Genomic DNA, 14,447 nt, shown 5'->3' on the forward strand with positions numbered 1-14,447 from the left:
ATGCAAAATTGTACTTTCTTGAGAATTATAAAAATTCATTTTCAGGTTCTACTTGTGGACGACCCTGTTAAAATAGTGACTTGTCTTTTGTATAAGAAACCTTTGGAACGTAAACATCTGTTATGTCTACTAAATTACATGTAATGAAAAGAAAACTAAACAATTTTTGAAACAGTAAATAATTTTGATGGTTTGATGTTAAGTTCCTTATTTCTCTTCATGAATCGGTCATTTTAAACTCAACTGAAAATATTTTATAAATGTATAGGCATCCGGCTCGGTGAACATTGTACTTCTCGGGTAGCTAAATCATCGTAATGGCCTCAAAAACGGCAATAATTGTATACTGGTAATGTACACTGTCCGATAGAAAAATAGTATTATATTAACCAACCCAATAACGGCATCCGTAAACAAGATTGTGAACGTGACAATTGCCTGGGGTGGGGTGGTTATTTGACACTATACTTCACAATTGTTGTTTATCAGTATAAAACTATAGTTTTTGCTTACAATGCTCGTTATAGTAAACAGGAAAATTAACTCTCATATTATTTTTGGACAACAAAAGCTTTATAGCTATTTACACGCCAATACAATGAAGTAAGAGAGGAAACGTGAATCAAAGACCAGTTTGCAATAAACAGGAATACAAGTGTATGATTCAATTTTGTTGTAAACAAGGTCATTTTTAAACAAGGTCATTTTGACATATCTCCACGATATTCTTGCCCAATCACATCTGTAGCAATAGTCTTCCTCAAAATATTAAGGAGTTCGGATTGTCAACAAGTATACTTTTAAATTAAAAGTTTATAAACAATATACTCAGTAGTTCTAATAATAAAATAAGGACTTTGTGGCTCTACTATCGTGGTGCATTGTAGTTATCTACCTGGTATATGAAATGTTGGCCTATACAAGGTGCAAAAAGCACGGGGAGTCATTATAGACGATGAATTTCTGCAATCAAGTTTTAACACCACAACACATATTTTCTTACATACATGTAGTTTAAACAAGCGTAAAATCCATGGAATTAGGAATACCATCATTGAATATAAATTTATGGAATTCTTACCAATTTAATTTGTATCTTACAACAATCATCGAGTAGGTTGGTCCATCACAACAACAATACACTGATTTGTTCTCCTGATTTATTACTCACAGTATTAGATATATCTCAAGAATTGTGTCATTCAGTATTTACAATTTGATTTCTTATTTACATGCATAAATTATGAAACAAATACAGATATCCCACTGCAATATCTCAGCAACAAGACAGAGAGAAAGGGTTCTATCATCTTGAATGGTACAGCAGCCACTACCAACGAAAAACGCTCTCAGAATTGCACTCATTCTCTTAGTTTCATAGTCTTCCTGCTATTCATATTTCATTTGTACTCATTTAATGCCCATTGCTGAATGTTCAAAGATCACTCAGAAAGCATACACATTCATCAATGTCATTCTGTAAGTAGTTTGTTTCAGGTTTTATGGTTAATGATCTCATGATTATTTTCGTCTTTGGAAGAGCACCAACGTGCTTTCCTTTTGTATTAAAAGAAATGTCAAAATAAGAATGTCTTATAAAGCATATCAATTTGACATCTTCTTAATTACTTGGTTTCCAAACTACCAAATTACTTGTTAATTCTCTTGCAGAGGACAAATCTTGATCAAAAACAAATAATATTGCAAGAAAAAAGTCAAAATCTTACAAAACACCTGTTACTAATGCATAGAAATGATAGACAACAATGAATGGGTAATTACAATGCATGATGGGATGGGTGATATTTGTTAGTCTCTACTATGTTTATTTTTCTTGCTTTTCCTACGATGGCGACTAGGGCTTCTTGATAATGAGCGTTTGTGAGGTGACCTTGATCTAGATCTCCGTGACCTTTTAGGACTGAAACAAAATAAAAGGATGTCAAGTTTTTGTTTTTAAATTATACATTTATCTATATAAGAAATAAATTGATAACTTCTTTATCTATGATTGTGACATGTATTATTTGCAATAAATAAAGTTTCATTCAAAATTTTGTCATGATTCGCAAATTAGAATATATTTTCAAGTGTATGCAAATGCTTTTTTACTTCCTTTTTAAGATGTAAATCTTTATGTTGTTCTTACCTTCGAGATCTTTTAGATGAGCTGCGTTTTGGACTCGTGGAGTATGACTTGGAGTCCGGAGAATATGACCGGGATCGATGCCGCTTCCTCTCCTTTCCACCGGGAGAATCTAGCACTTCCTGTAAAACAGAAACAACACCAACTTAAATTCATGCTAAATATCTCTTCCACTAGGAACAGTTTTTCAAAATCATACAGAGAGCATTATACAAAAGAAAACTCTTAAAACTCCATTTTGTTGTGTTTGAAAATAAGTTAGAAAATGTTGTTACATGTATCAATAAAATTTTAAAAATTCAAACTGGCAATCAGTATTAAATATACAGTATTAATACTTGTGGCCACAGATACATGTATATCAAAAATACTTGTATGTTTCTCTAATCTTCTTGAGAAAATAATATTTTGCCTTTCCTCAGCATTTAAAATTCTGAGAAGGATTATATGCTTGCAGAAAAAAAAAAGACTTACTTTTTGTAAAAGTTTCTTTCTGTAGTGTTCAACCTGTTGCGAGATATTCATATGAGATTTCCGAGATCTCTTTCCACTCTCTATCTCATCCTGGTATTTCATCACTTTGAGCTGAGAAGAAGGAATCAAACACAACAAATTACAATTAGTCACAACTGCATATAACATGACAACAGTGATTTTTTTGTTTCCCTCTGTCTATCCTCTACCTTACCTCTATTTCTCTCAGTTTCGCTCTCCTCTCCTCTGTCATTTCTTGCTTGGAGCCATCAAAACTTTTACTGAAATCGTCATCATTGTCAGAGTAGGCCCCTTCATCTTCTAAAGGTCTGTGGATAAAAATCATTATGATTGAATCTAAACACTGCCCAGTGGCTCTGTGTGTTGATTCACATTAACCACTAATAATTTAATCACTACTCACGCTCCGTCGATATCCTCTGACTCCTCGATTTTAGATGACTGCGTATCTTCTCTTTCCTCATCCTGTTGATCCAACAAGTCCCACTTGGATGTTGTCATAGCTACAGATATACAATAATTTATACATTTAATTCAATATGCTGTCAATCAATTGCTGAGTGCATATTTAAAATTAAACTGAAAAAAAGCAGTAAGCTGATCATATAAATAATATATATATTATGAAAAGTATATACATGTACTCTACAATTGTAAAGACTTCCATAAATTTTCTAATCAGCCTTTGCATAAATTGACTCAAATACATGTACATGAAGTGCCTTCATTAGTACACATTACCTTGAGCCTCTAACTCGGCTTCGTCAACTGTCTCCCATTTTGAGCTGGCAAACCTGGGCTGGGGAGGAGACCTCTCTTTTTCTGGTTCCATTGCACTTCCATCAATGTCTTCCACTAAAAGCATCAAATGTGTTTATATATACAGAGAAACATGACTAAAATTCAGAGTATCCATTAGAGATATAGAACATATTCAATGACAGGTATTGCATGAAAATAGTCTGTAATTCTTTTTTAACTTTCTATACCAATTCAACTGTAAAATTGATTCTGGCATACCACTTATTTTTGCATCTCCAATGTCAAATCTCAGTTATGCTTAAATTAGTAGTTCTCTGATGATATCTTGATATCAATGGCATACAAAGTAATCTACTTTCTCCCACTTGCTAGGTGCTAGGTATTGTAATTTTCCGCTACATGCAAAGTTCCAAGTTTTATAAACTTCCACTACTTGCAAAGTTCAAAGTAAAGTCAAAATTCATTATCTCTAACTAGATGGGACTGTTTATAAAATTCGAGATATCTGGGTATTCAAGATATTGAGGGTAAAATACTTAAAGAAAAGTTGTTGGGACTTACAAATCACTTTGACATATCCATTATATTCGAGGTATCAGTGACTGAGATATCGAAGCTCAACTGTACATGTATTATAAACTTCCTCTACTTGCAAAGAGTTAAGTATTATAAACTTCCACTACTTTCAAAGAGCTACGTATTATAAACTTCCACTACTTTCAAAGTGCTAATTATTACAAACTTCCACTACTTTCAAAGTGCTAAGTATCACAAACTTCCACTAATTGCAAAGAGCTAAGTACTATAAACTTCTGCTACTTAAAAAGTGCTGGGTATTATAAACTCTGCCATTTGCTACATGTAGGCACTAAGTATTGTGGATTTATCCACTTACAAGGTGCTCCGTCTAATTCTTCCGTGTAACTGTCCCCATCCACATCCTCCACCAGGGGTTTGCCATCAATGGTCTTGATTTCCACCTCCTTGGAGTCCAGAGGAAGACCATCCAGATCTTCAATGGGAGCCCCATCAATGTCTACCTCATGCCGAATGTCTTCATCCTCCATCTGTAACTACAAACATTGATTGTGTCACTTACATTGTCCACAAGTGAACATGGTTAGACACTGAATTCACTTGCCCATGAATAATATGAATAAAACAGTAAAACCAGTTTAGGTCCATTACAGATGGTGCAATTCAATGGACATAACAAAAATTTGGGATTTCCAACAAGATTCTATTTAACATTTCCTTGTAAAAGTTTAAAGTTTTTTTGAAATTCTGGTGGGATGAATTTTCAAACAGAGCTCAAAAGATAGCCAATAGAAACCATTCAGTCAATGCAACTGTATTAACAACCTACCTTTGAAGGAATGAGTCCTAAGAAAACATTTTGTAAGTTGATCAGGAAATCATTAGGATAAATTGCCCAGTCTTCCCAAGCTCGGAAACAAGACATTACTTTTTGCTGTGGAAGATTTTATGAACAATTTTTTAGACATCAATCTTTACATTATAAGAAAACACAGAACACGATTACTTCAAGGTCTTCTAGGTCTAATAAGTTTTCAGACATATGTAGATTATTCATTTTGTTGTACCTTGAACTGCTCTGCTTTTAGCCGTCCATCAATGCCTGCATAGGTTTCATGGACATCTTTAAATATGTCTTGAAGTTTATGCTGAAAACTGTAACAGGAAAAAATACAATAAGATATTCAGAGTCAGAGTTTTGTGTTTTTGATTTCTATGGTGAATGTAGATGGTACTTACCATCTCCTGAAGAAGGAAGCGTTGGGAACCTTGGCACTGCTGTTAAACAGGATGTCTGACACCAGGAACAGCCGGGCAATCTGTGATACAAAAACTTGCTTATAAGTTCTGTAGATTTTATGACACTTTATTCCCATTGAGATAATTCGAAGGCTTTTACTTCTGCTTTGCCTTTTTATGAAAGGGGCATCTATAGAATAAACAGTGTGGATTATTTGATAGCTGACATTTTTTTATTTTTATTCTTACCTTTTTAGGTATTGGTGTCTGTAGAATGGACAGTGACTCTGTGATGCACTCGACGATCTCCTCTGCCGACTCAGCGTGATCTAAACACCACACCATGGCATCTCCAACCTTTGTTCTCTCCGGAGTCAATTCTCTCAGCATGTCCTCTAGTCTATCCCTTTGACTTTTAAAGACATTGATAAATTTGAAATAAGTGTCCATGTATCCTAAAATATCTCTTTGACTGGTAAGAATAGAAATGAAATAGAATATTACAATTTTCTGCCCCCATCACCTGTCTGTGAGTTGCCCCTTTTTGGGCCCCGATGGCGTCTGTTGTTCAACCACTTTCTCCATGTAGTCTTCTTGTACCAGTTCCTCTGGCATGCCCTGTGTGTATGGGTTCATAGGCGGTGGCTTCCACAGGGATCCCCCCTTGAACATTCGGAACTCCTCTGTCCTCCATTTGTATGGGGAATCTCCCTGAAATCAAAACACATGCAGAATGACGTACACCTTTTGTATTATTAAATTAATGTGCAACATTATGTTATGATAGAATGGATCCACATGCATTAGTGATTACATAACCATTAGTTTCATATACTTAGTGGTCACAATTATGAAGATTTACCTGTAGAATGTAAAAATTTTGCAAGATTTACCTGTAGAATGCTAAATAGCTTCCATCTGTAGTAGGTATGCGCTGGACTCATGTTGTCAAATAGAAATCTGAAAAAAAGTAGACTTTCAATTGTTAAACTTATATTTACATGTTAGTGATTCAGCGATAGTCGCCGACGATCGAAAAATCGTCGTTAGACTGCTACCGATGCCGACAATCGATAGCTGAAAGCTGACATCGATAGTCGGTAAACATTTGACTAAAATTTGAACTCGCGGTAAACAAATCCGTTTTGTGCCGGTTCTATGCATTTTTTAATTTCCGAAAAGAACGATAACTCTAAATAAAGTTCAAAGTTAAAATGGCTGGGCAAAGTGGGCAGGACGCGACGACAGGGTCTCAGATCTACCCTTAACTAAGGACAACCCGGTCGGCAGTCCCAAATATTTGACGTTTTCCTGGCTTTTTAAACGATTTTGATATTTAACATGCCAGGCAAGTAAAATATCAAAATCATTTAAAAGCCAGGTAAACGTCAGATATTTCGGACTTCCCGGTAGGTTGTATGGAAATAGTTTGGCTTCACTACAAAAAAAAAAGTAGACAGAACTTATAGTATGGTAGTCAGTTATTCTGCAAACTCTGTAGAAAATCGTATGCCAAAAAAGGTAAACAGAAAAAAATGTCAGCTTCACACCACGACTTGCACGTCACATGTTAGACATGTTTTGTTGCTTTGCGCGGTCAGTGAAGTTTGCCAGTTCTATTTTATAAATTAATTTTTTTTTATGATCAGCGTTTACGATGATTTAAAATCCAAGATCTAGAATGAGATGGTCTTAGGAGGACACAATAGTGTTTTTGAAAATGAATATGGATTTGTACTTGTGAAAAATTGAAAACTGAATAGTGGTAAATACCTCGTACATGTTCTGTATTTTTTCTGATAAAAAATTGATACTTGAACAGAAAGTTCATAACTTACTACGGCTTTAATTGTTATAATAGTAATAACACTCTGTCACATAACAGAAACTTTTAATCTGCAAAAGCTGAATGCCTATAATGCCCTATATTGAAATACAAAACTTCTATTGACTTATATTGTGTTATTTATCTCGAAACAAAATCTATCTAGCTGAAATATAACTTCTTGTTTATGATTTAATAATAATAATAATAGACGTTTGAAACAGAAGTGCATTCATGACCATATTTATTAAAGTTCATTTTGCAAATGCCTATGTTAGTTATATTTGCTTGAATATACTATAAGTACGTGTACATAATTAATACATGTAACTATAAATTCAGTAAGTTGAAAATCACCGATTATTTTCGATTATGAATCGAAATGGTGTTTCCGATTCGATTCGATAATCGATAGTGTTTTCTGTCCGATTCTGAAACACTATTACATGTACATGTTATATCATTATTTTTTTTTTAAATTTGTATTCTGACTACATGAATATCAAACCAGACCTGAACTGTGGGTTCTTGAGTTCTCTGTTCATGATCATGGCCTCAAACATGGGACCCTCGCGCACAACGAATTCGATCATGCGATGAATCAGGATCAGCAGGTTTCTGTGAAGAGATCAAAAACAAATTCGCAACCTTTTCACGGGCAAGAACCCCCAATTTCATCTTTCATTTTCAATTGACTGAGATTTAAATCTCTGAATTTTTGCCCAAAAAAATTAGAATTTTTGTTCTTTTAAGGAAAAAGAATGGTTGATTTAAGATCTTTCAATTAAATTAGTATTATAACAATGTAAGTATCAAAAAATGACAATCTTGTGGAATGTAAAAATCATTATCTTCAGTCGTAACAACTGTACTACAATTAGGAAGAAGCCATGAATTCCATTGGATTCCTGACTATTTCAAAGTTTTGGAAATCCCTGTTTATATCTTCAATCTAACTAACATGAAAATTAGAAAAATATTTCACAGCAACCTAAGTAGCATCATTCTGTTACCAGACAATCAATATCCACATCCCCCCAAAAATACAGAACTAGTTGAGAACTTCCTTGGCATTTCACAAGGTGTCGAAAAAATTGTAAGTAAAAAATGAAATGGTTTGGTTACAGTGACAATATAAACTGTTACTACTTCACATTAACATGCCTGTACAGAAAAAAAGACATTCGTCATTTCTATATCTGTTTGAATCTACATGTAAAAAGCTTCATTTTCCTTATACAGAGATTTATTTTGTGTATGAGATTGATCTTTAATCCATGGATTTATCATAATTATCATGGGTAAATTAGATTAAAAATAACCCCAATAATCCTACCGTCATGATTATTGCTCGTAATGTACATCACATATCTCCGACATTATGAATAACATATTAATAAATTATAAAATCCACTCTTCACTTAATACACTCAACATCAAACAGAAGTCTTATATTTGTACATGTACATACTTATAGAATCAAAGATACAGTTCACTGAATTTGAAAGGATTTACATATACATTTGAGATATTTACTTCATTGATTTGCATATCAAACTGTTAAAAAAAAAAAAAATTCACATTAAAATCTATACCAATTAAAAATTTAATAATGTGGTTTCTACTAATATAAGAAGTTCAGTCGCCATAACATCAATTGACTTTTGTAGAGAAAATAAATGTACAAATAGTTTTCAATCCTTTCACTTTATTCATTATCAAAAGTTATGCGACTCTTTTCTCCACACCTGTGTTTTTGTTTCTGGGTGGTGGTTTTCAGCTGGGGAGACTTTGTTTCTTCTTTAGATCCCTTTCTTCTCCGGCCAGTGGTGGTTTATGCCTAACCAGCCCTAACTCTAGTTGTAAACCTTGCATTTCTTAGACCGAAATATGCATACAAACTAAGAATAGATACCTTTCTGTAGGGATAACCACCTTGACAACAGCGTTGGCTAAACTCTGGAGAAATCGCAGTTGAAAAACCAAATTAAGTCGTGTTAAGTATGGTTGCTAGCTACATCATGTTAATTTTAAAGTAATCTCAATAACATTTTTTCTTATACTATCCTTAAACTACCTAGCCAAAATACTTATAACTGTTAATTACTTGCAAAATAAATCAATAAATAAATGAAAAAAAAAAAAAACAGAAAAGAAAATGCATACCTACCATAGATCAATTTTGAAACTTGTTTACAGACATTTCTATGATAAGTATTTCTAAATATTTCATGCACGGAAAAGCTATGAAGCTAACATACATGTACATGTATTCAGGTTGTAATTTAGATTTAGAAAATTGCTCCAGGGCTCCAAAAATATACACGACAACTGATAACAATATCTACATTACATAAAACAATAGTTTTATTCTCTAAACATTTAACAGTTTATATCAGAGCTGCATTTGTTGGTTATTACCTTTTCTCCACCCTCCTCCTCCTCTCGGCCCAGTGGGGGAGGGACTTTTCCCAGGCCTTTCCCTCTGCGATCCCTTCCTCTCGAGGGCTGGGCATTAAATGGCAATCCTGAGGGGGGTGGGGGCTGGGTCATCTCTGCTAAAGCCGGGGGGATGTATTTTGGATGGGGAGGGATAGGCACAGCCTTACCCCACCCTAACTTCATCTCATACTGCATAATATCTTTGCCTTTAGGAAAAATCAAAGGCATAATTTCAACAGTTGGTAAAATCAAAGAATATTATCAGACTTGAAAAGACGAGCAATAACAGCCTGACAATAGTACATATACAACTAATATTAATATAATTATTACTCCATTACTGACCTTTTAAAGCATTGAGGGCTCTTTCTCCATCCTTTCTATTCATGAAAGCCACAAAGCCACAGTTGCGTCCCCTGCTTCTCTCCTCGTCTGTGCGGGGCCACATGATCTTCACGCTGGCCAGGGGACCAAACCGACCGAAGATCTCACAGAGCTCAGGCTCTGTCATCTACAAGCCAATCAATCAACAAAGTCAATTAGATTGCACTCATTGGATAGATAAAATCCTTCTTACTAATTGAGATGGCTATGCTAACCAGGTTTATGTTTATTGTTAGATCAAAATATCATTCTTGAGTAGATTAAAAGTATTTTGGCAATATACCACATATTTACAGCAAGCATATCTTAATTAACTGCAACACTGATATTCAGCTTGGTCATTGGTACAACAGGACACATACCTTGGGGTTTATGTTTCCAACATAAATATTTGTAGTCGTTTCATCTACTGGGTCATATGGTCCAAGTTTCATATCTATAAATTAACAGCACAAAATGCATCAAGAAAATACAAGTGGTGAATAGTATGCATGTAATAAAATGAAACATTATGCATATACCCATAAAAACAAGTGTTTAAGGAATTACCTGCAATGTTAAAGTCTGCAGGCATGGGTTCAAACTTGGAGGCCCTAGAGGGATCTTCCATGGGGGGTGTGAGGATCCCAGGGTCAGGGGGCTGGTTCCTCATCTTCTTCATTTTGTGCCTCTGTTCTCTCTCCTGTTGCATTCTGGAAATTCAGGGACATTGTATTAAAAATTAAAAACAACAAAGTTAAGCAACAAATCTAAGTTAACAACAATTGCTACAGAGTCTTACTGCTTTAGCTCTTCCTTAAAAATCTCTAGGTTACTCTTCTTCTTTGATTCAGTCTTCTTCTTGCCAGGAACAGGCTAAAATAATGAAAGATCAATATTATAAAGATTTATGTCCTAAATAGGCCAGCTGATTTAATCGTAATATATTTAAACTTTGTTTACTTCTTTGGAAACAAATAAAATCAACAGAGGGTCAAACAAACTCTAATTTTCAATATCCAGGCCTTGCATTTATTTCATAAACTTACTGGTCTCAGTGAATCGTCCATAAAATCGTCCTGTTTCTTGGCCTCTTTTACAGATTGGAACGTAGATGCCAACTCAGCAAGTTTAGAAGTTGGCTTATAGATCTTTGTTTTCCCTCCGACTTTGTCCTCTACAAATATCAGGAGACAAAAATGCCTTAATAGTCATCAAAACTACAACATGTACTTAATTATCAATAATTGTTCAGCAGGGTGTACCACAAGTTGAAAAACTAGTAACTCCTTTGTAAGTAAGATATTTGGCTCTGAACAGTCACCGACATATAATCTACCCACCCGGATGTAGTGATATTTGGCTTTAATAATGAAGGTACACTTTAATTTTGACTATTACTTGTACTTTTCTCTGGGTTAAATGTCCCCCCTTTCACCCATGTCTTGTTCAGCTTCCCCGCGTCATCAAATGATGCCACAAACTCCTTGTAAACTTCTGCTGTTGCTTTTTCATCTTGCTGCAGAAAATCAAAATTGAAACCAGTAATATCAAAGAATATCAACAAGAGACATAGCACCAGTCAATATCACGTCCAACACCAGAACCAGTTAGCACTAAAGTTCTGCTCAAACTAAACACTCATTTCGATGGAAACAGTTTCCAAATTACACATTATTTCTGAATTTATTTACCATACCTTTTTTCTAAGTTCCTCTTGCTCTCGTTTTGACAATGACTTTTTGCCGATATTCATGGTTCCAACTTCAAATGCCTTTAGTTTACTCTCAGATATTGTCTAAGAATAAATAGAGAAATATTTCAAAATCATCATCCAGAAGCTGTGTTAAGTCTGTGCTCGATATAAACTTTAATTCGTTAATCTTAATGTTGTTTATTCTGACAAGTGCAATTTACATTTATATGTCAGAAAATCAATTTTGCTTGTCTGAAATTTTTTTAATAATGATCTTTTATTGTCAACTTAAAATTAGAGTAGTGTTTGATTTAAATTAAAATCCATTATATACTTGTTTGATTGATTTGTGATTTTATTGAAACAGCACATGAAACAAACAGTAATATAAAGGTTAAAACAGTGAAATCAACTAACAATATTTAATGTCACAAGATCCATCACAAGTAGTATGCAATTACTGAATTAGTGAACTTTGATTTCGGTAAAAGTGACCCAATTACTATACATATAGCAACTGAAGTTTGATTTCCATGCACTTATGGATTACATCTTTAAACTACCTATGTAAATTTCAACTGTTATTCTTTTGATTTTCAGGAGATTTCTGCACATAAAAAGCACTTGTTCTATCGGATATAATGTGACAGGCAAAATTTAATAAATTGTCCACAATTTTTTTGGCAGGTAACTGACAAATGGACAAGCATCAGTGTAGTGCCTTTCAATTAACTTTTTAACCAGGATTTGGAAACACTATATTGTTGAATACTGGTAAAGGAGGTGTTTTTTGGGGTTTTTTTTAGATTTATATACGAGTACGATATTCTGCTGTACTATTCTGTAAGACTTTGTTTGCAAAAGTACTTTTTGATGTACCGGTAATAGTGTGTATATAGACAGGGCTCAACACTAAGGCACGTCCGACCGACTCAGTCTAGATAGTAAAAGTTTGGTCAGCGCTAATAAACATTGCACCATGGTAGCCCGACTGATCGTGTTAAAATTTCACTGTTGGTCATTCAAGCAAACTCATTGTAATACTATTGAACAACAGAACTAAATATCAAAAGCTATGAGTTCAAAAATACTTAAAAATTCAACATGTTACAGTTGTTGGTATTGTTGCTCAAATCTATTTATAATGCCAAGACAACTACAGAAGTGACAGGTCTGTCGATCGTTTTTGTCAAATAGATACATAATACAAGGGTGGGTGCCAAATGACTTTTCGGCTGAAAAGTCTTTACAACAGTTGATCAATTGATTATCGATTTCTTTATCGATTTGTTTTACGAAATAATAAATCCAATAAAGTTACTTAATATAAATATGAACAAGTATTTTTTGTTATATTTTAATGAAAGAGAAACATATTGATTTTATGGAACCAAGACAAACTTGAAGGACCTATTTTCAATTCTTACACTGTCTTATTGTTACAATGTATATTGACTTTGTTATTTGATTTCAGTCTCTCCAAGGAAAAAATGGAAAATAATGAATCTAAAGCTAAAGGCAGAGCAGACACAAAGTAATACGAAAATGAAAAGAGAAAAAGAGAGTTTTATTCCAAATGGAAAGAAGATTACAAAAGGGTTGAGTGATGAGAATTTGATGTTTTTTATTCCGTGCAGGATTTCTAATCTATACAGTCAGGGCTAGAGAAAGTAAAAGTCAAGGCTAGAGAAATTTCTTAGTACTAGCCCGAATGGTCTAGTCCATTGATAATGTTGAGCCCTGATAGGCTCAGTACTTCAACCCTACTACTAGCTAGTGGGTTAGCCTTTAAGCTCAGTCAGTAGAGCTTTGATTTTTAAAATGAGAGTCTTGGGTTTGAAACTAGTTGTGGACATTCCCCCATTCTTTTACATAGGCGCCCAACAAAATGTGGAGTAGATCAGTCAGTAGTCTCGTGTGAGATTTCGAAGGGATAGGTCTAAATCTCAATAGAAAATGGAGAAAAATGTGCTAGAAGTGTATATAGACGGCTCTTACTGCACCACTCCACCTAGGACTAGGTAGTGTGTTTTTCTTTTATTTCAGTCAATAGTGTTGGCTTTTATACTGAACAGCTGCTGAAGGGTCTCTGGTTCGAGTCTAGTTGTGGACATCCCCTATTCTTTTTACAGGTGCTGGTCACTTTGCCCCAAAACTATTATGCACCTTGTAATTTTAACTTGGGGGCATTCGTGAAATGTATTTGGAGAGCTCGTGAAACGTAATAGGGGCGCTAAAAAAAATTGGGGGCGCTTATGCATAGGACGCTATAACAGTAACCCCTTTAACAACAGATCTTGTCAGTTGTAAATATCTACCCAGTACAATGTATGGAAAAGATGTGAACTATTTTTTACGGAATAATAGATGTGACAACTGTTACATCTCTAATGCAATGAACGGTCTTGACTTCAAAACGCAAAAAAAATGAGAGAATTGCGTAGACAAACATGTCCAACGCCACGCCGGATCGCCATTATTCTCTAATTTTAACATTGCAAACGTGCTTTATGGAAATGCATGTGACATTTCCCATGTTAAACTATCGCATTGAAACCCACCTTGGCTGATCCTGGTGATATTTTGTCGTTTATCAAGCCCCATGGCAAATTTTTATCCGCCATTTTTATCGATTCCGTCGTGTTTTTTGGTAATATATAAAAAGAAAACGGAAGGACTAGAAAAATCCGGAATAAATCGCAGTCTTGTAAAACACACCATTGAATGATTTTCATAATTTCCTTATTTCATTCAAAATCTTTGTAAGTCGAAAATACGAGAAGTTGAATGGGAAGGGGTGGGGCAAAGCAAAAAAGGAAATTGTGATTGCATAAATGCATGACGAGCAAATATCAAAAGACTTCCAACGTGCATAATTAATTTATACTCTCACCCTCACCCCCACCCCATTATATTTCAATAATCCTTATCGTAAAAAATAG

The 14,447-nt window shown here is 34.4% G+C and overlaps 1 protein-coding gene across 3 annotated transcripts; it reads right to left on the minus strand.

The window, feature by feature from the left end:
- Nucleotides 1–1,143: 1,143 nt before the first annotated feature.
- Nucleotides 1,144–14,186, minus strand: LOC105322600 (U2 snRNP-associated SURP motif-containing protein). Of its 3 annotated transcripts, none has more exons than XM_011421419.4 (24): nucleotides 14,067–14,186; nucleotides 11,509–11,607; nucleotides 11,217–11,328; nucleotides 10,859–10,986; nucleotides 10,612–10,685; nucleotides 10,380–10,522; nucleotides 10,193–10,266; nucleotides 9,792–9,957; nucleotides 9,426–9,652; nucleotides 8,920–8,963; nucleotides 7,518–7,622; nucleotides 6,073–6,139; nucleotides 5,703–5,890; nucleotides 5,429–5,591; nucleotides 5,180–5,259; nucleotides 5,008–5,095; nucleotides 4,770–4,874; nucleotides 4,299–4,476; nucleotides 3,383–3,496; nucleotides 3,045–3,144; nucleotides 2,835–2,949; nucleotides 2,621–2,731; nucleotides 2,150–2,268; nucleotides 1,144–1,921 (listed from the first exon to the last, which is right to left on the minus strand). In XM_011421419.4, the coding sequence occupies exons 1-24, from the start codon at nucleotides 14,127–14,129 to the stop codon at nucleotides 1,810–1,812; spliced, it is 2,775 nt and encodes a 924-aa protein (XP_011419721.2). In that variant the 5' UTR covers nucleotides 14,130–14,186; the 3' UTR covers nucleotides 1,144–1,809. The 3 variants fall into 3 exon arrangements, with proteins under 3 accessions (XP_011419721.2, XP_011419722.2, XP_011419720.2); XM_011421420.4 differs by having other exon boundaries at nucleotides 4,299–4,470; nucleotides 11,211–11,328; XM_011421418.4 differs by having other exon boundaries at nucleotides 11,211–11,328.
- Nucleotides 14,187–14,447: the final 261 nt, after the last annotated feature.

The sequence above is a fragment of the Magallana gigas genome, chromosome 8 (genome assembly GCF_963853765.1).
Source record: "Magallana gigas chromosome 8, xbMagGiga1.1, whole genome shotgun sequence".
In the NCBI taxonomy this organism is placed as follows: Eukaryota; Metazoa; Mollusca; class Bivalvia; order Ostreida; family Ostreidae; genus Magallana; species Magallana gigas.